At 39.7% G+C, this 27,249-nt stretch overlaps 1 protein-coding gene across 1 annotated transcript in view; it reads left to right on the forward strand.

The window, feature by feature from the left end:
* The first annotated feature begins 565 nt into the window (after window positions 1-565).
* The window catches only part of TRPC7 (transient receptor potential cation channel subfamily C member 7), a 243,724-nt gene continuing 217,040 nt past the window's right edge, over window positions 566-27,249 (forward strand). The window contains exon 1 of the mRNA XM_041762480.1: window positions 566-654. Within this exon, the coding sequence (XP_041618414.1) occupies window positions 566-654 (89 nt within the window). The remainder of the gene's footprint in view (window positions 655-27,249) is intronic.

Raw genomic sequence — 27,249 nt, forward strand, 5'->3', positions numbered from 1 at the left:
GTAACTCATCCTGAATTCAAGAAGTAGGTGTAGAGAAAATGTTTTATCTTCCTATGGGGAAAAAAAAGAAAGAAAGAAAGAAAAACAAAAAAAGCTGTGATTTTTTTTAATTTAAATAAATGATTCTCAAACTTGATCCTGGGATAAATTTGTACTGCCAGATATTTTAGTAAGTATTTAGGTTCAATCAAAATATTACTCCAATAGGTTCACAAGAAATGCCTAATGGTTAATAATTTTTTAAAATCCCAGTGTGAGCTGTTCCATTTTGTTGATGGCCAACTTTATTTCAGAATTTACAAATGGGGATCCCTGGGTGGCACAGCGGTTTGGCGCCTGCCTTTGGCCCAGGGCGCGATCCTGGAGACCCGGGATCGAATCCCACATCAGGCTCCCGGTGTATGGAGCCTGCTTCTCCCTCTGCCTGTGTCTCTGCCTCTCTCTCTCTCTCTCTCTCTGTGACTATCATAAAAAAAAAAAAAAAAGAATTTACAAATGAAGTGTCAAGTTACTTGGCATATGAAATAATCAAGAAAAATTTTAAAAACACAGAAGCAGGATCAACATGAGGGTGGCTGTTGAGGTTGAACACTGTGGAACTCTCAATATTGCCCTGGACCTTGCAGCTAATGTAGAAGCCCTTGTGTCTGAAAGGTAGTCTGTTAACACAGTCAGCAAGTTAGTAAGTCTTTTAGGGTTAGACAGGCCTGGATTCCAGTTCTGGTTGTGCCTCTTATAAGCCCTGTGACATTGAGTAAATAAACATTTAAATATCAGCTCAGCATGTGTAATAGGGATGATAATTGTAGTCCTACAGGGTTACTATGAAAACTGGATGAGATAATTTGAAAAAAAAAAAAGTAGGGAACTGCTTAGCATGTGGCAAGCACTCAAGAAATGTCATATGTTTATTTACTTATCTCACTCCATAGTATAGTACTCATTACCACCTCCTTATACCACCTCCCCTGGTTCCTTAACAATACAAGTCACAGTTCAATTCAGTTCACTAAGCATTTCACTGGTTCCCTAAATTGTGTCCTATAAGAAATTTCTTCATCCTGAGACCAATACCAATCTTTGGATCAGGAGAGTATGTGCTCTTGAACTGCTTTCAAAATCAGTGCTAGCACTAGGATATAACCACCAACCTGTGCACATGCACACACATGCAGTACAAGGACTAGGGAAAGGCTAATCTCATTAAAAATCAGTACATGCAAAAGGCAAATGCAATTATTTACAGTAGCTCTGAAAATGAGTTAAGTTTCCCCTAAAAATCCTTCAGGATTTAGAAGAAATAACAAGTTGCAGGATAATGAAAAGGTAAGATCTTCTGACTACTGGGGGAATGGGAAGGGTTTACACCACAGGAAAGATGTTCCTGTGTTCTTAGATTGCTTCAATTTGGAGCCCAGCAGCATCTGTTTTGACCAGGGGAATTTTCTCCCTCTCCTTATCCACGCTGGCAGGAAGAAGATGAAGCTCTTTGGGAAATACTGTGCTGAGATTTTCTTGATACATCAGGCTAACCTGTCTTATTGAATCTTACAACCCCATAAAACCTGAATTAACGTGAGTAATACAGTAGTCTGTCCCTTACCTGCAAGGACCCAAGTAGATGCCTGAAACCATGGCTATACATATACACAAACCGTACACAGCCTATGTTTTTTCCTGTACATACATAACATACCTCTGATAAAATTATAGTTATAAATTAGGTACAGTAAGGGACAAAAACCAGTAACTCATAATATAACTATTATAACAATATATTATGATAGAAGTTATGTGAATGTGATCTCTCTCTTAAAATATCTTATTGTTCTGTGTTCACCCTAGTTCCTTTATGATAGGAGATGATAAAATGCCTATGTGATGAAAAGAAATGAGAGAAATAACATAGGCACTGTGATGTACCTTTGAGCTACTGCTGACCATCTGATGATACATTAGAACAAGGGCCATCTGCTTCCAGACTGCTTCTAGAATGGCCAGAGGGAACTGGAAATGCAGAAAGCAAAAATCACAGATATAGTGGGACTATTGTACCTACTCACTACCTGATTCATCTTTCTGGGGAAGCATAACATTCCTCCTGGTCATTTCAACAGTCTGCTGTTTTGCTCAAAATATAATTTGGAAGCAGTGATTGCAAACAGTAAGAATTGGGCCATTATTGTTTTGGATCCAGCCACATAGCCCTAACTCGCTCTGGCAGCTCTGCATCCATCAAATGGAATATTGTGGAAGGAAGGCCCCTAATCCCAACAGGACTTCCTTTTCCATAAATTTTCACTGCTGACACTACTGCCTTGGCTCAGATATAGGTATGCAGCCAGCTGGAAGGATGAGACAAATCACTGCAGGATAAGTACACACTATGGATGTTGATAAAATATCATTCCCCATTAAGGTGCAGTGGAGTATCACCAAACAGAAGATGGAAATTTTATGTAATTCAAAAATATCCCCTGATTACCTACTGGCTCCACCTGGCTACCTATTAGATATATGAGCACTTGGAAAAGTTACTCAATTTTCTCACCTATAAAATGGAGACAGTTATAGAGCTCTACATAAAGTTATTGTGTGGCTTAAATGAGATACTTGATGTATGTAAAGTAATATTTTTAAGGGCTCGGAGTGATTGTTGGCACATGGTAAATGACATTTAGATGATTGTTCATTACATAAAATGTCTTGTCTAGCTCCTGGCAGATATGTATCACTGTCATCAACAACAACAGTGAGTCAGGCACTATGCTCAACATAATGAAGGGAAACAAATATTAAAAACATACAATACAGAGGGCGGGGCAAGAAAGGCAGAGGACTGGGGTCCTCACCTCACCTGGCCCCACCAACTCACCTAGATAACTTCCAAACCATCCTGAACACCTGTGAATCCGACCTGAGACTTAGAGAGAACAGCTGGAACGCTACAGAGGGAAGGGTTTTCGCTTCTAGCAAGGTAGGGAGGTGTGGAAAAATGAAATAAAAAAGAATCCAGTGGGGGAGGCCCCGAGGAGCCGGGCCGAGGCCGCGGCGAAAGCCTCCGCACAGGGAGGCCCCGCCCCGGAGAAGCGGGAACGTGGAATCCGCCCCGGATTCTTCCCGGAGGGAAAGGCGCTGAGCAGGGAGCCCGGGCAGAGCCGCAGGAGGGGCCGTGGGGCCTCCAGCCCCCCGGGGTCGCTGACAGAGGACGTGCGCCCGGGGGAGGGCGCCCCACACCCCGCGGGCCGAGCGCGGTAAAGGGCTGGAGCGCCCGGCGGGGCCTCGGGGAGCAGCCGGTGGGTCAGGCGGGGGCTCCGGGGGAGGGGGCTGCGCCCTGCTGCCTTCGGGAGCCGCGGCCCCGGGAGCCACCCCAGCAGCGCAGGCCCCGGAGCCCAGGATCCTGCGCTCCCCCCGGGACAGGGGGGCGGGGAGGGCCCAGGACAGCGGGGACGCTCCTGCCACCGCCGCCGGGCACCCCCGAGCTGTGAGGGTCAGCGCCCCCCGTCCCCGGAGCATCCAGGCCAGTGCGGACGGGGAGCAGCCGGTCGGTCAGGCGCGGGCTCCGGGCGGAGGGGGCTGCGCCCTGCTGCCTTCGGGAGCCGCGGCCCCGGGAGCGACCCCAGCAGCGTAGGCCCCGGAGCCCAGGATTCTGCGCTCCCCCCGGGACAGGGGGGCGGGGAGGGCCCAGGACAGCGGGGACGCTCGTGCCACCGCCGCCGGGAGCCCCCGAGCTGTGCGGGTCAGCGCCCCCCATCCCCGGAGCATCCAGGCCAGTGCGGACGGGGAGCTGCGGTCGGTACTGCGGGAGCTGACGCCAGGGCTGGGGACCTGGCCGCTGCCAGTGGGGTTGTGCCCCTGGTGTCACCCTGTGCCTGGGAGGGGCGGGGCCGCCAGGGGACAGGGGCCTCACGGGGTCAACAGCTCCCACTGAGCCCGGCACCCGGCAGGGGGCGGAGCATCTCCCCAGGTGCACACACCTGAGAACCAGCACAGCAGGCCCCTCCCCCAGAAGACCAGCTGGAAGCACAGGGGAAGGGCAAGTTCTTGACCATGCAGCGCTGTGAAGCTCCAGGGGAAGTCAGAGGGTTTTACAGTATATAGAACTACAGAGTTCCCCTACTATATTTTTTTCTTCCTTTTTCCAGTACAACTCGTTTTTATATCAGACTGTAAATTTCCAATTTTTTTTCTTTTTCCATCTTAACTACAATATTTTACACCCTCTTCATTTTTAAGATTCTTCCTTTTTGACTTTCATATTCTACAATTACAGGCCCCAGATATATTTTCCACTTCTAGATTCCCTTCAAAATACTCAACTTAATTTTCGGAGATATACAAGATATGGTTTTTTGTTTGTTTGTTTGTTTGTTTTTTTCTCTGCCTCATTTTGTTCTACAATGGCAGAAGTTAATGCCTTCTAAAACATGACCTGCATGCATCTAGAAATGAAGTGGTATACCGTGCCTGTTCCTTCTGTGAGATTCCTTCTTCCCATTCTGCCCCCCTCTTTTATCTCATTTATGTTTTGGTGGTCAATGGTGGGGACTTCTAATAGTATTTCTGGTTTATATAAATTTGGGACTGAGCATCTTCTAACATACAAACCTAATATACTCAGAACCAAGAAAATCACCCTCTAGGACCCTTCAGGTAGACTACATTCTACCTCCACTACAACTTCATTACCACCACCATCTCCCAGTCCCCTCCCTTTTTTTTCTTCTTTTTTTTTCTTTTTTCTCTTTTTTTTTTTCTCTTCTTTGAGATTCTTGGCCTTTTATTTTTTACTACTTTGTTTTAAATTTTTTTCACTTTTTTATAAATTTATTTTTTGTTGGTGTTCAATTTGCCAACATACAGAATAACACCCAGTGCTCATCCCCTCAAGTGCCCCCCTCAGTGCCCGTCACCCAGTCATCCCCACCCCCCACCCACCTCACCTTCCACCACCCCTTGTTCGCTTCCCAGAGTTAGGAGTCTCTCATGTTCTGTCTCCTTTCTGATATTTCCCACTCATTTTTTCTCCTTTCCCCTTTATTCCCTTTCACTATTTTTTATATTCCCCAAATGAATGAGACCATATAATGTTTGTCCTTCTCCAATTGACTTATTTCACTCAGCATAAAACCCTCCAGTTCCATCCACGTCGAAGCAAATGGTGGGTATTTGTCATTTCTAATGGCTGAGTAATATTCCATTGTATACATACACTTTAGTGGTCCTTTTGTTTTATTTCATTCTGATCTTTGTTTTCAATTTCTGATCTCTGACCTTGGAGGCATCATCTAGGGTGATATTTACTCAGGTAGTGGTTGATATTCTTAACTCATCCCCTTATACAGACACTCTGCACTTAGCAAAATGACTAGAAGAAAGAACTCACCACAAAAGAAAGAATCAGATACTCTCTGCCACAGAGTTACAGAATTTGGATTATAATTTGCTGTCAGAAAGCCAATTCAGAAGCACAATTAAAAGCTACTGGTGGCTCTGGAAAAAAGCATAAGGAAATTGTGAGACTTCATGACTGCAGAATTTAGATCTAATCAGGCTGAATTTAAAAATCAATTAAATGAGATAAAATCCAAACTGGAGGTCCAAACGATGAGGTTTAATGAGGTAGAAGAAAGACTGAGTGACATAGAACACAGGTTGATGGCAAGGAAGGAAGCTGAGGAAAAAAGAGAAAAGCAACTAAAAGACCATGAGGAAAGGTTAAGGGAAATAAAGAATAAAGAATAGCCTCAGAAGGAAAAATGTACGTATAATTGGTTAGAGTACAGAGAGTACAGAGAAACAGAGGACCAAAAAACATATTTGAAAATCTATGTATATTGAAACATATTGAAAAATCTATGTGTAATTGGGTAGAGTCCAGAGAGTACAGAGAAACAGAGGACAAAAAAACATATTTGAACAAATCATAGCTGAGAACTTCCCTATTTGGGGGAGGAAGACAGGCATTGAGTTCCAGGAGATAGAGAGGTTCCCTGCTAATTCAATAAAAACCGTTCAACACCTTGACATTTAATAGTGAAACTTGCAAATTCCAAAGATAAAGAGAAAATCCTTAAGGCAGCAAGAGACAAGAGATACCTAACTTATATGGGGAGAAATATTAGATTAACAGCAGACCTCTCCACAGAGACCTGGCAGGCCAGAAAGGGCTGGCAGGATATATTTAGGATCCTAACGGGAAGAACATACAGCCAAGAATACTTTATCCAGCTCTCATTCAGAATAGAAGGAGAGATAAAGAGCTTCCAAGATAGGCAGAAACTGAAAGAATATGTGACCACCAAACCAGCTCTGCAAGAGATATTAAGGAGGGACCATGTAAAAGAAAGAGGAAGACAAAAGAAATAATACACAAAAAAAGGGACTGAAGAGGTATTACGATGACATTCAATTCATATCTTTCAATAGTAACTCCGAACATGAATGGGCTAAATGATCCCATCTAAAGACGCAGGGTTTCAGACTGGATAAAAATGCAAGACCCATCTATTTGCTGTCTACAAGAGACTCATTTTATTTTATTTTATTTTATTTTTTTATAAAATTTTATTTATTTACTCATGATAGTCAGAGAGAGACAGAGAGAGAGAGGCAGAGACACAGGCAGAGGGAGAAGCAGGCTCCATGCACCGGGAGCCCGACGTGGGATTCGATCCCGGGTCTCCAGGATCGCGCCCTGGGCCAAAGGCAGGCGCCAAACCGCAGCGCCACCCAGGGATCCCAAGAGACTCATTTTAGACCTAAGGACACCTTCAGCCTGAAAATAAAAGGTTGGAGAACCATTTACCATTCAAATGGTCCTCAAAGAAGCTGGGGTAGCAATCCTCACATCAGATAAATTAAAGTTTATCCCAAAGACTGTAGTAAGAGATGAAGAGGGACACTATATCATACTTAAAGGGTTTATCCAACAAGAGGACCTAACAATCATGAATATTTATGCCCCTATTCTGGGAGCTACCAAGTATGTCAATTAATAACCAAAGTAAAGACATACTTGGATAATAATATACTAATAGTAGGAGAATTCAACATGGAACTTTCTGCAAATGACAGATATTCAAAGCACAACATCTCCAAAGAAACAAAACCTTTAAATAATACACTGGACCAGATAGATTTCACAGATATATGCAGAACTTTCCATCTGAATGCTACTGAATACACATTCTTCTCAAGTGCACTGGAACTTTCTCCAGAATAGACCACATTCTGGGTCACAAATCAGGTCTCAACCAATACCAAAAGATTGGGATTGTCCCCTGCATATAGTCAGACCAAAATGCTTTGAAACTAGAACTCAATCATAATAAGAAATTTGGAAGAAATTCAAACACGTGGAGGTTAAAGAGCATCCTGCTAAAAGATGAATGGGTCAACCAGGAAATTTGAGAAGAATTAAAATATTCATGGAAACTAATGAGAATGAAGATTCAACTGTTCAAAATCTTTAGGATACAGCAAAAGCAGTCCTAAGAGGGAAAAACATCACAATACAACCATCTGTCAAAAAAAATGGAAAAAACTCAAATACAAAAGCTAACTTTGCACCTAAAGGGACTGGAGAAAGAACAGCAAATAAAACCTACACCAAGCAGAAGAAGAGAGTTAATAAAGATTCGATCAGAACTCAATGAAATAGAGACCAGAAGAACTGTAGCACAGATCAACAAAACCAGGAGTTGGTTCGTTGAAAGAATTAATAAGATAGATGATCCATTAGCCAGCCTTATTAAAAACAAAAAAGAAAAGACTCAAAATAATAAAATCATGAATGAAGAGGAGAGATCACAACCAATATCAAGAAAATACAAAAGATTTTTAAAAACATATTATGAGCAGCTCTACACCAATAAATTAGGCAATCCAGAAGAAATGGATGCATTTCTGGAAAACCACAAACTACCAAAACTGGAACAGGAAGAAATAGAAAACCTGAACAGACCAATAACCAGGGAGGAAACTGAAGCAGTCATCCAAAACCTCTAAGACACAAAGTTCAAGGCCAGATGGCTTCCCAGGAGAATTCTATTAAACGTTTAAAGAAGAAACCATACCTATTCTACTAACACTGTTCCAAAGATAGAAAGGGACAGAATACGTCAAAACTCATTTTGAGGCCAGCGTCACCTTAATTCCAAAACCAGACAAAGACCTCACCAAAAAGGAGAATTATAGACCAATATACCTGATAAACACAGATGCAAAAACTGTCAACAACGTACTAGCCAATAGGATCCAACAGTACATTAAGAAGAATATTCTCCATGACCAAGTGGAATTTATCCCCAGGATGCAAGACTGGTTCAATGCTCGTAAAACAATCAATGTGATAGATCACATGAACAAGAGAAAAAAACAAGCACCATATGATCCTCTCAATAGACGCAAAGAAAGCATTTGAGAAAATACAGCATCCACTTGTGATAAAAACTCTTCAGAGTGTAGGAAAAGAGCAAACATTCCTCAGCATCTTAAAAAACATCTACGAAAAGCCCACAGCAAATATCATTCTCAATGGGGAAACACTGGGAGCCTTTCCCCTAACATCTCACCACTGCTATTCAACATAGTACTAGAAGTCCTAGCCTCAGCAATCAGACAACAAAAAGAAATAAAAGGCATTCAAATTGGCAAAGAAGAAGTCAAACTCTCCCTCTTCGCAGATGACATGATACTGTACGTAGAAAACCCAAAGGACTCCACCCCAAGATTGCTAGAACTCATATAGAAATTTGGCAGTGTGGCAGGGTACAAAATCAATGCCCAGAAATCAATGGCATTTATACACTAACAATGAGACTGAAGAAAGAGAAATTAAGGAATCAATACCATTTACAATTGCACCCATTATCCTAAGATACTTAAGAATAAAACTAGCCATAGAGGTAAAGGATCTATACCCTAAAAACTACAGAACACTTCTGAAAGAAATTGAGGAAGACACAAAGAGATGGAAAAATATTCCATGCTCATGGGTTGGAAGAATTAATATTATGAAAATGTCTATACTGCAATTTACACGTTCAGTGCAATCCCTATCAAAATACCATGGGCTTTCTTCAGAGAGTTGGAACAAATAATCTTAAGATTTGTGTGGAATCAGAAAAGACCCCAAATAGCCAGGGGAATTTTGAAAAAGAAAACCAGAGCCAGGGGCATCACAGTGCCAAATTTCAAGCTGTCCTACAAAGATGTAATCATCAAGACAGTGTGGTACTGGCCCAAAAACAGACACATAGATCAATGGAACAGAATAGAGAACCCAGAAATCGCCCTCAACTCTACAGTCAACTGATTTTCGACAAAGAAGGAAAGACTATTCACTGGAAAAAGGACAGTCTCTTCAATAAATGGTGCTGGGGAAACTGGACAGCCACATGCAGAAGAATGAAACTAGACCAGTCTCTTACACCATGCACAAATATACACTCAATATGGATGAAACATCTAAACGTGAGACAAGAATCCATCAAAATCCTGGAGGAGAACACAGGCAAGATCCTTTTTGGCCACAGTAATTTCTTGCAAGATACATCTTTGAAGGCAAAGGAAACAAAAGTAAAATGAACTACTGGGACTTAATCAGGATAAAAAGCTTCTGCACAGCAAAAGAAACAGTCAACAAAACTAAGGGGCAACCAGAATGGGAGAAGATATTTTCAAATGACATAGCAGATAAAAGTCTAGTATCCAAGATTTATAAATAACTTATTAAACTCAACACCCAAGAAAAAAATCCAAACATGAAATGGGCAGAAGACATGAACAGAAATTTCACCAAAGAAGACATAGACATGGCCAACAAATACATGAGAAAATGCTCCGCATCCCTTGCCATCAGGGAAATACAAATCAAAATCACAATGAGATACCCCCTCACACCAGTGAGAATTAACAAGACAGGAAACAACAAATGTTGGAGAGGATGTGGAGAAAAGGGAGCCCTCTTGCACTGTTGGTGGGAATGTGAACTTATTCAGTCACTCTGGAACTCTGTGTGGAGGTTTCTCAAAGAGTTAAAAATAGAACTACCCTACAACCCAGCAATTGCACTGCTGGGGATTTACCCCAAAGATACAGATGCAGTGAAAGACCGAGACACCGCACCCCAATGTTTATAGCAGCAATGTCCACAATTGCCAAACTGTGGAAGGAGCCTCAGTGTCCATCGAAAGATGAATAGATAAAGAAGATGTGGTCTATGCATACAATGGAATATTACTTAGCCCTTAGAAACAAGAATACCTACCATTTGCCTCAACATGGATAGAACTGGAGGGTATTATGCTGAGTGAAGTAAGTCAATCGGAGAATGACAAGCATTATATGGTTTTATTCATTCAGGGAATATAAAATGTAGTGAAGGGATTATAGGGGAAAGGAGAGAAAAATAGTGGGGAATATCAGAGGGTGACAGAACATGAGAGACTCCTAACTCTGGGAAATGAACAAGGGGTGGTGGAAGGGGAAGTGGGTGGGGGGTTGGGGTGACTGGGTGACAGGCACTGAGGGGGGGCACTTGACGGGATGAGTACTTGGTGTTACACTATATGTTGGCAAATTGAACTCCAATAAAGAAAATACCAAAAAAAAAAAAAACAAACAAACAAACACCATACAATCCTTCCTGATGAGGAGCTACCTTCTAGTGGGGGAGAAAAACGTGCAGCATGTGGGAATGCATCCTACTGGTCACTGATCTTGAATAGAATCAGAAACTCTGACAGACCCTCCCCAGTCCTGTGATCCTATAGTCCAGTCATTAGCTGTAATACAATGATGGCATTCCTCAAATAAGCAGATCTCAGAGTAGCTACTTCTTTCATGCTTCATAGTGATCAGAAAGTGCAAAACACAATGGACATGAAAAGGAGAAAGAGTCATTCTCCCTGGCATTATTATGAGATACTTCAAGAAAGAAGTAGTATTTAAGAGGGTCTTTGAAAGACAAGAAAAATTTTAAAATACTGTTGTATTGCGACTTCTTTTTCTAGCTATAAAAGAGTTATTGGCCCTAGATTTCAGGGGCCTTCCCACTGGAAACAAATATAAAACTTGAAAAAAATATTGAGGCAATTGTTTTTCAACCTTGGCCAGCAAGCAGTGAAAATGCATGATGCCTATGAAAAGGAGATGTCTGAAGTGAGGCCTACAATGCCCTGCTCTGCACCCCCCATCAGCTGCTGAGGAACAAGTTCTTGACCAGTGCACAGTGAGCCAGAAACTGCACCCAGCAAGGCATTCCCATGGTGCCAAGGAAAATGAGATCACAGTTTGGGCACCTGGAGTAACTAACATCTGAAGAGTGGTGTCCCAACTACATGGGACTTGGGCAAAAGTATCCTCCACAGCCTACTTGGGAGTTTCCCACAAGGCTTTGGCTAGAAACTGGGCTGTGATTATACACAGTAGACAATGTTAGATCTACTGGCTGCTTCATAGTTGAGATCAGAACAAAGAAAACAGCAGTCAAGCAATGCTATGGAATGTGGGATGTCAAATCTAGCCCGAGAGGGTAAAACTCATTAGTATCTCATTGACATCCCAGATGTAGAGCTGAGAGACCAGAAAAGCTAAGTCAAAGGAGTAAAGACTGCATCCTAAAATAAGGCATACTCTACACCTATCCTAAAAAGCCTAATGCCAACACTGATAAGATCTATAAGGGGAGAGAAATTTGGAGGCTGAGTCCCACCAAGTTTGAGCAGTTTAGGGAACACCTCAGGTTTTTCACTGATCTACTCTAAATAAAGCATAAAACCAAGTCTACATAGGTTGAAAACAATCAACCAGTAAGTGAATTGCTAAGACAATAAAAATTAATACTCTTCTGAGGAAGATGATAGACTCAACAATTTCTTAAATGTATTCTTACCAACATCCAGCACAAAATCAAAAGTTACTGGAGAGACAGAAAGTGAAAGAAACAGAGACAGAAACAGAAAATAAAAATGAAAATGTGTGACCTATTTTCAAGAAAGAGGCTATCACTAAAAACTGACTTGAGATGTTGGATTTAGCACACTAAGGTATTAAAATATATAGGAATGTTCAAAGAAATAACTGAAAATGTTTGATGAATTAAAAAAATATTATCTTAACAATATTAACTCTCATCAGAAAATAAAATCCTTTCTTGGGTGCCTGGGTAGCTCAGTCAATTAAGCATTTGACTCTTGATTTCAGCTAAAGTCATGATCTCAAGGTTGTGAGATTGAGCCCCACGTTGGGCTCCATGCTGGCATGGAGTCTGCTTAAGATTCTCTCCTTCTGTAAAAAAAATAATAATAATAATAAAAGGAAAGAAAGAAAAGAAAATCCTTTCTTATAGCTGACATCAAGCACTGTTAAGAGAACCAAAAGAGTAGCCACAAATTGGGAGAAAATATTTTCCAAAACATCTATCTGATATAGGACTTGTAACCCAAACATACAAAAGACTCTTAAAACTCAACAGTAAGAGGGATCCCTGGGTGGCTCAGTGGTTCAACGCCTGCTTTTGGCTCAGGGCGTGATCCTGGAGTCCCGGGATCAAGTCCCACGTTGGGCTCCCAGCATGGAGCTGCTTCTCCCTCTGCCTGTGTCTCTGCCTCTCTTTCTCTCTCTCTCTCTCTCTCTCTCTCTCTCTTTTTCTCTGTGTGTGTGTGTGTGTCTATCATGAATAAATAAGATCTTAAAAAAAAAACCTCAACAGTAAGAAAAAAATCAAAGAGTAGGAAAATATTAGAACAAAAGCCTCACTAAAGATAAACAGATGACAAGTAAGAATAAGAAAAGATGTTTGACATCATATTATCATTAGGAAACTGCAAAGTAGAACAATATTGAGATACCACAACATACCTGTTAGGGTGACACAAATAAAAATAAAGCTGACAATATCAATCGCTACTAAGAACATAGAATGACTAGTGAGAAATGAAAATGGTACAGTACTTTTTTTACAGGTCAGTTTGGCAGTTTCTTACAAAGCTAACCATAGTTTTACCATACAATTCAGCAATCAGACGTCTAGGTACTTACCAAACTGATCAGAAATTTACATTCACACAAAATCCGCACACCCATTTATATGATAGCTTTACTTATAATCACCCCAACCTGGAAGCAGCCAAAATGTCTTTCAATAGGCAAATGGATAGACAAACTGGCACATGCATATAATGGAATATTGCTCGACAATAAGAAGAAATGAGGATAGCTCCCAGTCCCTTCCAACTAGAGAGCCTGTTTGGGAAACTGAGAGTTGCCTAGAGTGACCCTCATCTCCTTCCTGGCCAGGCAAGGGAGCTGGAACATAGCCCTACCTGCTGTGGTCTCCAGTCCCATCTGACCAGAAAGATTAATGAGAACACCTAGAAGCTGTGCTGCCTAAAAGGAGTAGAGCCATGCGGAGGGCAGGCTGCACAGAATTCACAAAGTCAATGTAACTGTACATTAAAAAACTTGGGGTGTGGGTGAGTTTCAGTTAAGAAAACAAAGAGCTTTCCTGGCTTCACAGTTGCTTCTCCCACTGTGCCAGGACAGGGAGTCCAATTCATAGCCCTACTCATTGCTCAACACAGCCCTCAGCCTGCCCAACCAGAGAACCTAACCAGAGCACATAGGAAGCTGTGTAGCCTGTCCAACAGCCCTGTTCACAGTGACACTTGAACAGAGAGTCCAACCCATGGCTTTTCCCATCTGCAGGAGAAGACCAGGGGTCTCACCTGACCAGAAAATTCAGTGCACACTCTCTCCTAATTCAGATCCCCAATAATAAGCCATGTAGGCCCTGGGTCCCAACCTGCTGCCCTGGAAAAACAAAGAAGCTAATTCCTAGCTCCAAATACTACTAAGTATAGTACTCAGTCCCAACCACCTGGTCAACTTGAACAAAGAATCCAGGCAACTGCAAATGCCATCCTACTGCCTTACATGGGTAGATAATCAATCCAACAGTCCTACCCAGTGCCACACCCTCCCCACCATCTCTGTCCTCAGAGCTGAAACAGCTGCCCTTCCTCTAAAATGGCAGTAAGAGCAACTCCACCTGCCCAAGAACATTATCAGCAGACACTTAAATGACCTAACTGGTGAAGAACCATCTCTATCAATGCAAACATGTAAAGGCTGGAGGAAAAAAATCAAATAACTCAAATACGCAGATACCAGTTTAATGAATTAAGGAACACCTAAACAAAACAAAACAAAAAAGCCATAAAAAAAAAAAAGAATAAACTACAAGTGCTAGAAAAAAAAAACACAGGTAAATGGGAACCTTCAAAGGAAACTAACAGATGGGATCCCTGGGTGGCTCAGTGGTTTAGAACCTGCCTTTGGCCCGGGGCGTGATCCTAGAGTCCTGGGATCAAGTCCCACATTGGGCTTCTTGCATAGAGCCTGCTTCTCCCTCTGCCTGTGTCTTTGCCTCTCTCTCTCTCTCTCTCTCTCTCTGTCTCTCATGAATAAATAAATAAAATCTTTAAAAAAAAAAAAGAAACTAACAGAGCTCTAATATCTGATCTTAAAGAAATGGAAATCTACACACTATCAGACAAAGAATTCAGAATAATCTCCTTAAAGAAGTTTAATGAACTATAAGAACATACAGAAATACAACTAAATGAAATTAGAAAAACAACACATGAACAAAATGAGAAGTCTGATGAAGCAATAGAAACCACTCCAAACACACAACAAAAACCCCATAAAACAGATATCCTAGAGTTGAAAAATTCAATAACTGAAGTGAAGTCAATAGATAGTTTCAAAACCAGACTTGAACATGTAGAAGAATCAATGACCTGCAAGATACGACATTAAAACTTATTCTGTCAGAGGAGCAAAATAAAAGAAGAATAATTTGAAAGAATCAGGAGAGCCTATGGGAATTATAGGACACAATGAAAGGAAACAATATTTGTATTATGGAAATCACACTAGGAGAAGAGAAAGGGATGTGAAGTATATTCAAACCAATAATGGCTGAAAACTTCCCAAACCTGAGAAAGAGAAATAGACATCCAGATCCATGAGGCTCAGAAAACCCCTAAAGTTAAACCTGAAGAAGGTTCTATATACTAAGACACATTAAACTTCCCAAAGTCAAAGACAAAGAAAGAAAGTTAAACTTAGAAGAAAAAAGAGAGAAGTGGCATGCAAGGGAACACTGTTAGACTTTTGGTGATTTTTCAACAGAAACATTTCAGCCAGAAGGGAATAAGATGACATATTCAAAAAATTTTTTAAAAAATAGCAAAGTCAAAATTCTAGACCCAGTGAAGCTGTCCTTCAAATATGAAAGAGGGATACAGACATTCCTGAAAAAACAACACGTGAGGGATTTATCACTAGTAGACCTGCCTTTCAGGAAACACCAAAGGAAGTTCTTTGTGTGGAAGCAAAACAAATTCTAATTAACATCATAAAACCATAAAAAGACCATGTAAAACTCACTGGCAATGGTAAATATAGTTGTTAGATTCTGTAATTTGGTAATGGTGATGCATAATTCACTTGCAATTCCAGTTTATAAATTTAAAAAATGAACAAAGTAGTAAATGGCTTTTTTAATGTATGGTTGGATTAGATTTGCTAATATTTTATTGAAACTTTTTGCACCCATGACCAAGAATATTGGTCAACAGTTCTCTTTTTTGGTAGAATCTTCATCTCGTTTTGATATCAAAGTAATGCTGGCCTCATAGAATGAATTCAGAAGTTTTCCTCCCTTTTGTATTTTTTGGAATAGTTTCAAAAGAATAGGGTAGTAATTCTTCTTTAATGTTTGGTAGAATTCACCTGTGAAGCCTATATAGGTCCTGCACTTTTGTTTCTTAGGAGCTTTTTTTTTTATTACTGATTCAGTTTCTTTGCTGACTACTGGTCTGAGTTTTCTACTTCATCTTGATTCAGTTTTGATAGTTTGTATGTTTCTAGGAATTTACCTATTTCTTCTCAGTTGTCCAATTTGTTGCCATATAGTTTTTAACAGTATTCTTTTATAATTCTTTGTATTTCTGTGGTGTTGATGGATAGTTCTCCTCTCTCATTTGTAATTTTATCTCTTCAGGTCCTTTTTCTGTTCTTTTTGATCAATCTGGCCAGAGGTTTATCAATTTTATTAATTTTTTCAAAGAACCAGCCTCTGATTTCATTGATCTCTTCTATTGGTTACTTCTAGTTTCTATATCATATATTTCTGCTATTGTCTTTATCATTTCTTTCCTTCTGCTAGCTTTAGGTTTCATTTGTTGCTCCTTTTCTAGCTCCTTTAGGTGTAAGGTTAGGTTGTCTATTTGAGATTTTTCTTGCTTCTTGAGGTAGACCTGTATTACTCTATAATTCCCTCTTAAGACTAAGCTTTAGCTGCATTCCAAATTTGGGACATAGTGTTTTCACTTTATTTTTTATTTCTTCTTTGATATTCTGATTTACCCATTTATTGTTTACTAGCATGTTGTTTAACCTCCATGTGTTTGTGCTCTTTCCAGATTTTTTCTTGTGGTTGACTTCTAGTTCATAGTATTATGGTCAGAAAAGGCTAATGGTATGACTTCAATCTTCTTGTATTTGTTGAGACCTGTTTTGTATACTAATATGTGATCTATCCTGGAGAATGTTCCAAATGCACTTGAAAAGAAAATGTGTTCTGCTGTTTAAGAATAGAATGTTTTTAATATATCTGTTAAATCCATCGGGTCCAGTGTGTCACCCAAAGTCATCATGTCCTTGTTTATTTTCTGTTTAGATGATCCATCCATTGATATTCATATAGCAGCATTATCAACAATACCTAAGTTGTGGAAACAGCCCAAGTGTTCATTAACTGGAAATGGATAAAGAAGATGTGGTGTGCGTGTGTGTGTGTGTATACAATGGAGCATTATTCAGCCATAAAAAATAATGAAATCTTACCATTTGCAATACATGGAGCTAGAGAATATTATCCTAAGTGAAATAAGTCAATCAGAGAAAGGCAAATACAATATGATTTCACTTATATGTGGAATTTAAGAAACAAAATAAATGATCAAAGGGGGGGGAAGAGGCAAACCAAGAAACAGATTCTTTTTTTAAATAACTTCTTTTTTTTAAGATTTTTAATTTATTTATTAGAGAGTGAGCACAAGTGGGGATGTGGGGAGAAACAGAGGGAAAGAGAGAGAAGCAGACTCTGCAAAGCAGGGAGCCTGACTCAGGGCTTGATCCCTGGACTCTGAGATCATGACATGAGCCAAAGGTAGACGCTTAACCTACTGAACCACCCAGGCACTCCAAGAAACAGACTCTTAACTACAGAGAATTAACTGATGGTTACCAGAGGGTAGAAGGGTGGGGCAATGGGTGAAATAGGTGATGGAGATTAAGAAATGCACTGGTTATAATGAGCACCAGGTGATGTACAGAAATGTTGAATCTCTGTATTATATACCTTAAACTAATATTACACTGTATGTTAGCTAACCGGAAGTGAAAGTTTTAAAAAATAAACTGAGTAAAAATAACTGTAACTATGATAACCTATTAGTTATACAATATAAAAAATATGTAAATTCTAACAATAATGTAAAATGTGTGAGAGAGAGAAGTAAAATTATAAAGTTTAAGAATTCTACTAAAGTTGTTATTAGCTTAAAATAGGGTGTTATAATTTTAAGATATTTTATAAAAGCTTCACAGTAGCTACAAGGGAAAGTCCTGTAGCAATAACACAAAATAACTTGATAAAGAAATCAAAATATATTGATAACAAAAGACACCAAAAGACAAAAGGATAAAAAGTAAATTGATCTATGAAACAACTAGGAAATATTTTTTTAAGATTTTATTTATTTATTCATGAGAGACAGTGAGAGAGAGAGAGAGAGAGAGAGAGAGGCAGAGACACAGGCAGAGGGAGAAGCAGGCTCCATGCAGGGAGCCTGATGTGGGACTCGATCCTGGGTCTCCAGGATTATGCCCTAGGCCAAAGGCGCTAAACCTCTGAGCCACCCAGGGATCCCACAACTAGGAAATATTTAACAAAATGGCATTAGTAAGTCCTGGTATATCAATAATTACTTTAAATGCAAATGTATTGAATTTTCCAATAGAAGACATAGAAAAGCTAAATGGATAAAAAAAACAAATCCAACAATATGCTGCCTACAAGAGACTCATTTGGAACATAAAGACACACATAGACTAACAGTAGGGGATAGAAAAAGTCATTTCAACAAATGGTAACACAACAAAAATCAGATGTGCTGTACTTGTATCACAGAGAACAGACTTTAGAAATGATAAAAAGAGAAAAAGAAGTCTACAAAATGATAAAGGGATCAATTCATCAAGAAGGTAAAACAATTGTAAACATTTATGTGCCAATGAACAGAGCACCTAAATTTATACGTCAAAACTTAAGAGAGCTAGGGAAGCCTGGGTGGCTGAGTTAGTTAGGAGTTCAACTCTTGATTTGGGCTCCAGTTATGATCTCAGGGTCATGGGATCAAGCCCTGCATCAGGTTCTGCCCTCAGCATAAAATCTGCTTGGGATTCTCTCTCTCCTTCTCCCTATACCTCTCCCCACCCCACCCCTACTCACTCTTTCTCTGTCCCTCTTTCTCTCTAAAAATAAATAAATAAGTTAAAAGAGCTAAAAGGAGAAAATAAACAGTAATTTCAAAAATAATTAGAGACTTGAACATCCCGTTCTCAACAATGGATAGATATACAAACAGAATTAGTAAGAGTGGATTTGAACAACACAATGGACCAACTGGACCTAAAAGAAACACACAAAGCATTCTATTCACAAAGGGCAGAGAACATCTTCTCAAGCAAACTTGGAATATTTTCTAGGATAAACTACATGTGAGGCCACAAACTAAGTTTAGCAAATTCAAGAAGACTGAAGTCACATGAAATGTTTACTCTGGCCACAATAAAATAAAACTAGAATCAACAAGAGGAAAACTGGAAAAATTCATGAACACACAGAAATTAAACAGCACTCTCCTGAACAACCAATGGATCAAAGAAGAAATTAAAAGGAAAACAAAAATGTCTCTTGAGAAAAATGAAAATGGAAACACAACATACCAGAACTTATAGAATCTAGGAAAAACAGTTCTAAGAGGAAAGTTCACGGCAATAAACATCTACATTAAAAAGCAAAGAAGATCCCAAATAAACAATCTAACTCTATGCCTTAAAGAACTAGAAGAAGAATAAACTGAGCCCAAATTTAGCAAAAGAAAGAAAATACTAAAAGTAGTAGAAATAAATAAAATGGAGAAAAGAAACACATCAGAAAAAATTGTTTTAGCCAAAATAAAAGTTGATTCTCTAGAAAGATAAACAAAACTGAGAAACCCTTAGCTAGACTAAGCAGGGGAAAAAGAGAGAGGACCCCAAGCCAACAAAATGATAAATGAAAAAGGAGACATTTACAGGTATTTTGACATTATAACCAGAACACAAAGAACCACAAGAGGCTATGAACAGTTATATGCCAACAAATCAGACATCGTGGAAGAAATAAATAAGTTCTCAAAAATATTCAATTTACAAGACTGAACCAAGAAGAAAAAGAAAATCTAACGGATCAATTACCAGTAAGGAGATTGAGTCAATAATCAAAAATCTCCTAAAGAAAAGCCCAGGAGCAGATGGTTCACTGGTAAATTTTGTCAAACATTCAAAGAATTAATAGCAATCCTTCTCAAATTCTTCCAAAAAAAAAAAAAAAGAAAGAAATTAAGGGAGAGAATATTCCCAAAGTTATTTAATGAGGTCAGCATTATCAGATTTAAAAACTATAAAAAAAAAAAAACCACTGCTAGGAGGAAAACTATGAGCCAATATCCCTCATAAATATAGATGCAGAAATTCTCAATAAAATACTAGCAAGCCAAATTGAGTGGCACACTAAAAAGATCATTCACCATGATCAAGTGGGATTTATTCCTGAAATTCAAGTACAGTTCAATATACCTAAATCAATTTAATACATTACATTAGTAGAATGAAAGAAAAAAGTCATATAATCTCAAAAGATGCAGAAAAAATATTTGACAAAATCCAAACCATTCATGATTTTTTTTAAAAAAAAAAAAAAAGCTCTTAAGAAATTAGGTATAGAAGGAAAACATCTCCGGTGCCTTGGTGGTTCAGTATGTTGAGTGTCTGCCTTCGGCTCAGGTCCTGGAATTGAGCCCCAAGTTGGGCTTCTTGCTCAGTGGGGAGCCTACTTATCCCTCCCCTTTGCCCCTCCCCCCGGTTTGTGCTTGCTCTTTCTCTCTCTTTCTCTCAAATAAATATTTAAAAAAAAAAAGGAACACATGTCAACATAATGAAAGTCATATATGACATGCCCACAGCTAACATATTAAATGGTGAAAGGCTGAAACTTTTTCCTCTATTATCAGGAACAAGAAAAGAGTACCCATTCTCACCACCCCTATTCAACATAGTACTGAAAGTTGTAGATAGAAAAATCAGGCAAGAAAAAGAAATAGAAGGTATCAAAACTGGAAAGGAAGAGGTAAAATTGTCTTTATTTGCAGATGACATGATTTTATAATTGGAAAATCCTAAAGATCCACCCAATAAACTGTTAGAGCTCATCAATGAATTCAGTAAAGGTGCAGGATGCAAAAATCAGTAGTTTTTACAGTAACAACACTTTTCCTGGAAAAAATCAATTCCATTTACAACAGCATCAAAAACAATAAAATACTTACTTAACCAAATTTAACCAATAAAAAATCTCTACTCTGAAAACACTAAGACATTACTAAAATAAATCAAAGGAGACAGATGTAAATGGAAAAGTATCTCATGTTTGTGGGCTAGAAGAATTAATATTGTTAAACTTCATTACCAAAGCCATTTTAGAGTCAATGCAATCCCTATCAAGATTCTATTTTTTATAGAAGTAGATAAAACACTCTTAGGGGTGCCGGGGTGGCTAAGTCAGTTAAGAGTCTACCTTCTGGCTCAAGTGGTAATCCCAGGGTCCTGGATTGAGTCTGGTATCAGACTCCCTGCTCTGTTGGGAGCCTGCTTTTCCTTCTCTCTCTCTCTCTCTCTCATAAATAAATTAAATCTTTTTTTAGAAAACACTCCTAAAATTTATATGGAACTACAAAGGACCCTGAATATCAAAGAAATCTTGGGGGAAAAAGAACAAAGCAGGAAGCATTACACCTCCTGATTTCAAGGTATATTACAAAGCTACAGTCGTCAAAACAATATAAAACTGGCATAGAACAGACACATAGACCAAATGAGCATAATTTGAAGTCCAGAAATGAACCCAAGCGTGTACAGCTAACATTTGCCAAGGGAGCCCAAAATACTCAGGGGATTAAAAAAAAAAAAACAGTCTCTTCAATAAGTGCAGCTAAAATAATTAGATATTCATCATGTAAAAAAATAAAACTGGACCCCTATGTTACAGAACTCACAAAAATGAACTCAAATGGATTTAACTGTATACTTGAAACCATGAAATCTATAGAAGAAAACATAGGAATTAAGCTCACTGACATGGGTACTGGTTAAATGATTGGTAATGATTGGACAGGTAATGACTGGACACCTAAAACACAAGCAACAAAACCAAAACACAGGTGATACTACAACCAATTAAAAATTTTCTACACAGCAAAACAAGCCATCAACAAAGTGAAAAGACTACCTACAGAATGGGAAAATAAATTTGCAAACTGTGCATCTAATAAGGAGTGAATATCCAAAATATATAAAGAACACATACAATAACAAAACAGCACAAAAATCCAAATAACTCAATTTTAAAATAGGCAAAAAGAACCCAATAGATATTTTTTAGAAACAAGCTATATGAAAGGACAATAGGTACATGAAAAGATGATCAACATCACTAGTCATTAGGGAAATGCAAATTAAAACCATAGGGATGATACATTACCTCACGACTATTACAATGGCTATCAACAAAAAGATAAGATATTAACAGATTCTAGAGTGGATGTGGAGAAAAAGGAACACTACAATGTTGGGTAGCATTGTAAATTGTTAGAGCCACTATGGAAAACAGCATGAAGGATCCTCAAAAACTTGAAAGTAGAACTCCATATGACCCAGCAATTCCACATCTGGGACTATATCCAAAGGGCAGAAAACCAATAACTCAAAAAAGTATCCACACCCTCATGTTCATGGCAGCATTATTTATAATAGCCAAGACATGAAAACAAAATATCCATGGAGGATGGATGGATAAAGAATTTGCAATACACAGACACACACACAGAGAAATGTTGTCATAAAAAAATGAAGACACCCTACCACTCACAACACATATAAACCTTGAAGGCATTATGCTAAGCGAAATAAATCAGAGAAAGGTGAATACTGTTATGATCCCACATATAGAATCTCAAACAAAACAAAAATAGCAAAAACTAAAACTCACCGAAAAAGGGATCAGGAGGTGGGGCGAGATGGCGGAGGAGTAGGGTCCTCACCTCACCTGGCCCCACCAACTCACCTAGATTACTTTCAAAACATCCTGGTCACCTATGAATCCGACCTGAGATTTAAAGAGAGAACAGCTGGAACACTACAGAGCGAAAAGTTTTCACTTTTAACAAGGTAGACGGCAGGAAAAAAAAAAAGAGTCAAGCAAGGAAGGAGCCCACGAGGAGCTGGGCTGCAGCAGAGCAGAGAGCCTCAGGGACAGGAAAGCCCAGCCCTGGTGAAGCGGAAACTTTAAAAATCCACAAGGACAAGCATTATATGGTCTCATTCATTTGGGGAATATAAATAATCGTGAAAGGGAATAGAGGGGAAGGGAGGAGAAATGGGTAGGAAATATCAGAAAGGGAGACAGAACATAAAGACTCCTAACTCTGGGAAATGAACTAGGGGTGGTGAAAGGGGAGGAGGGCGGGGGGTGGGGGTGACTGGGTGGCGGGCACTGAGGGGGGCACTTGACGGGACAAGCACTGGGTGTTATTCTGTATGTTGGCAAATTGAACACCAATAAAAAATAAATTTATTATTACAAAAAAAAATCCACGCAGGAGTTTTCCCAGAGGGAAAAGTGCTCAGCAGGGAAATCCGGCAGAACCACAGGAGGGGCAGGGGAGCCTCCAAATTCCCGGAGTCACTAGTAGGGGAGGGATGCTCGGGGAGAGCTCACAACAAACATCCACCCGAGCGGATGTCGATAAAGGGCTGGAGTGTGCAGCCCACAGGGCTCGGGGAGAAGCCGGTGGGTCAGGCAAGGGCTCCAGATGGAGGTGGCTGAGCCCCATCCCTTCTGGAGAGGCGGCCCCGGGAGCGCGATCCCAGCAGCACAGGACCCGGATCCCAGGACGCCCGAGCAGACACAGCGGGGATCCTGCGCTCCCTAGGGACGGGCGAAGTGCAGAGGCCACGGGACAGTGAGGACTCTCCTGTTGTTGGGCGCCGCAAAGCTGTACGGATCAGCACCCCCGCGCCGGCTCCAGGAGCATCTAGGCCAGTGCAGACGGGGAGACTGAGGTGTTACTCATGGGGACCTGAGTCCACAGCGGGAGACCTGACACTGGCCACTGTGGTTGTTCCTCCTCGCTTCACGTGTGCCCAGGAGGGGCAGGGCCTCCGAGGAACAGGGGCCTCGCAGGGTCAACAGCCCCACTGAGCCCGGCACCCGGCAGGGGGCAGGGCAGCTCCCCCAGGTGCACACACCTGAGAACCAGCACAGCAGGCCCCTCCCCCAGAAGACCAGCTGGAAGGACGGGGAAGAGCAAGTTCTTGACCGAGCAGCACTGGAAAGATCCAGAAACAAGGGAATATCGAGGGGATATAGTATATAGAACTAGAGGTTCCCCCCTCTTTTTAATTTTTTTTCCTTTTTCCATTACAACTCTTTTTATATCAGACTAAAATTTCCAATATTTTTCTCTTCTCCCACCTTAACTACAATATATTAATAGCTCTTCATTTTTAAGTTTTTTCATTTTTGACTTTCATATTTCTACAATTACATGTCTTAGATATATTTTTTCACTTCTGGACTCCCTTCAACATACTCAATTCAATTTTGGGAGATAAACAAGATATGGGTTTTTGTTTTGTGTTTTTTGTTTTCTCTGCCTTGTTTTGTAATACAATGGCGGAAGTTAATACCTCATAAAACATGACCAGTATGCACCCAGAATCAAGTGGAATACTGTGCTGGTTCATTCTGTGATATTATATTCTCTCTTCATTCCCATTCTGCCCCCCTCTTTTATCTCGTTTATGTTTTGGTGGTCAATGTTGGGGCTTTCTGTAAGTATTGCTGGTTTATATAAACTGGGACTGAGCATCTTTCAACATACAGAACAAAATACACTAAGAACCAAGAGGATCACCCTCTAGGACCCCTCAGGTAGATTACATTCTCTCTCCACTACCACCTCTTCACCACCACCATCTCCCAGTCCCCCCCCCTTTTACTTTTATCTCTTTTTCCCTTTTATTTTTTTATTGTTTTTCTTTTTTGTTCTTCTTCATAGTTGTTGGCCTTTTATTTACTACTTCGTTTTAAAATTTTTCACTTTAGTAGTCCTTTTGTTTTATTTTGTTCTGATCTTCTTTTCATTTTCTGCTTTCTGACCTCATTGGAATCATCTAGAGTGGAATTTACTTAGGTCGTGGTTGATAATTTTAGCTCAGCCCACTCATACAGCCACAGTGCACTGAACAAGAGAACCAGAAGGAAGAATTCACTACAAAAGAAAGAATCAGAAACAGTACTCTCCGGAGTTACAAAATACGGATTACAATTCACTGTCAGAAAGCCAATTCAGAAGCACAATCATAGGCTACTGGTGGCTCTGGAAAAAAGCATAAAGGACTCTGAAGGCTTCGTTACTGAAGAATTTAGATCTAATCAGGACAAAATGAAAAACAATTAAATGAGATGCAATCCAAACTGGAGGTCCTAACAACAAGGGTACATGAGGCAGGAGAAAGACTGAGCAACATAGAAGACAAATTGATGGCAAGGAAGGAAGCTGAGGAAAAAAAGAAAAACAAGAGACCATGAGGAAAAGTTAATGGAAATAAAGAATAGCCTCAGAAGGAAGAATCTATGTATAATTGGGATTCCAGAAGACGCCGAGAGGGAGAGATGGCCACAAAGTATATTTGAACAAATCATAGCTGAGAACTTCCCTAATTTGGGGAGGGAAACAGGCATTCAGATCCAGGAGATAGAGAGGTTCCCCCCCCAAAAAAAATCAATAAAAACCATTCAACACCTCAACATTTAATAGTGAAACTTGCAAATTCCAAAGATAAAGAGAAAATCCTTAAAGCAGCAACAGACAAGAGATTCTTAACTTATGTAGGGAAAAATATCAGAATTTTTTTTTTTACCTCTCCAAAGAGACCTGGCAGGCCAGAAAGGGCTGGCAGGATATATTCAGGATATTAAGTGAGAAGAACATGCAGCCAAGAATACTTTATCCATCAAGGCTCTCATTCAGAATAGAAGGAGAGATAAAGAGCTTCCAAGATAGGCAGAAACTGAAAGAATATGTGACCACCAAACCAGTTCTGCAAGAAATATTAAGGGGGACCCTGTAAAAGAAAGAGGAAGCCCAAAGAAATAATCCACAAAAATGGACCAAATAGATATTACAATGACACTAAATTCATCTTTCAATAGTTACTATGAACATGAATGGGCTAAATGATCCCATCAAAGACGCAGGATTTTGGACTAGAAAAAAAGCAAGACCCATCATTTGCTGTCTATAAGAGACTCATTTTAGACTTAAGGACACCTATAGCCTGAAAATGAAAGGTTGGAGAACCATTTACCATTCAAATGGTCCTCAAAAGAAACTGGGGTAGCAATCCTCATATCAGATAAATTAAAGTTTATCCCAAAGACTGTAGGAAGAGATGAAGAGGGACGCTACTGAATACACATTCTTCTCAAGTGCACATGGAACTTTCTCCAGAATAGACCACATGCTGGGTCACAAATCAGGTCTCAACCAATACCAAAAGATTGGGATTGTCCCCTGCATATAGTCAGACCACAGCTTTGAAACTAGAACTCAATCACAAGAAGAAATTTGGAAGAAACTCAAGCACATGGTGGTTAAAGACCATTCTACTAAAAGATGAATGGGTCAAACCAGGAAATTTAAGAAGAATTTAAAAATTCATGGAAACTAATAAGAATGAAGATACAACCATTCAAAATCTTTGGGATACAGCAAAAGCAGTCCTCAGAGGGAAATACATTGCAATACAAGCCTCCCTCAGAAAACTGTAAAAAATTCGAATACATAAGCTAACCTCACACCTAGAGGAACTGCAGAAAGATCAGCAAGTAAAACCTACACCAGGCAGAAGAAGGGAAATAATAAAGATTCAAGCAGAACTCAATGAAATAGAGACCAGAAGACCTGTAGAACAGATCAACAAAACCAGAGGTTGGTTCTTTGAAAGAATTTTTAGATAGATAAACCATTAGCCAGCCTTATTAAAAACAAAAGAGAAAAGACTCAAAATAATAAAATCATGAATGAAGAGGAGAGATCACAACCAATACCAAGGAAATACAAAAGATTTTAAAAACATATTATTAGCAGCTATACACCAATAAATTGGGCAATCTAGAAGAAATGGATGCATTTCTGGAAAACCACAAACTACCAAAACTGGAACAGGAAGAAATAGAAAACCTGAACAGGGCAATACCAGGAAGGAAACTGAAGCAGTCATCAAACTGCCCAAGACACAAAATTGGACACAAAATCTTCTTTATGCATTCATCTGTCAAAGGACATCGGGGCTCCCTCCACAGCTTGGCTGTTGTGGACATTGCTGCTGTAAACATTGGGGTGCAGGTGTCCCATCGTTTCACTGAATCTATGTCTTTGGGGTAAATCCCCAGCAGTGCAATTGCTGGGTGGTAGGGTAGCACTATTTTTAACTCTTTGAGGAACCTCCACACAGTTTTCCAGAGTGGCTGTACCAGTTCAAATTCCCACCAACAGTACAAGAGTGTTCCCCCTTCTCCACATTGCATTTGGATGCAAAGTTCTGTATATATCTGTGAAATCCATCTCGTCAAGTGTATCATTTAAAGCTCTTGTTTCTTTGGAGATGTTGTGCTTAGAAAATATGTCATTTGCAGAAAGTGTCGTGTTGAAGTCTCTACTATTAGTGTATTATTATCTAAGTATGTCTTTACTTTGGTTATTAATTGATTGATATGCTTGG

This window comes from Vulpes lagopus, chromosome 7 (genome assembly GCF_018345385.1).
Source record: "Vulpes lagopus strain Blue_001 chromosome 7, ASM1834538v1, whole genome shotgun sequence".
Lineage (NCBI taxonomy): Eukaryota > Metazoa > Chordata > Mammalia > Carnivora > Canidae > Vulpes > Vulpes lagopus.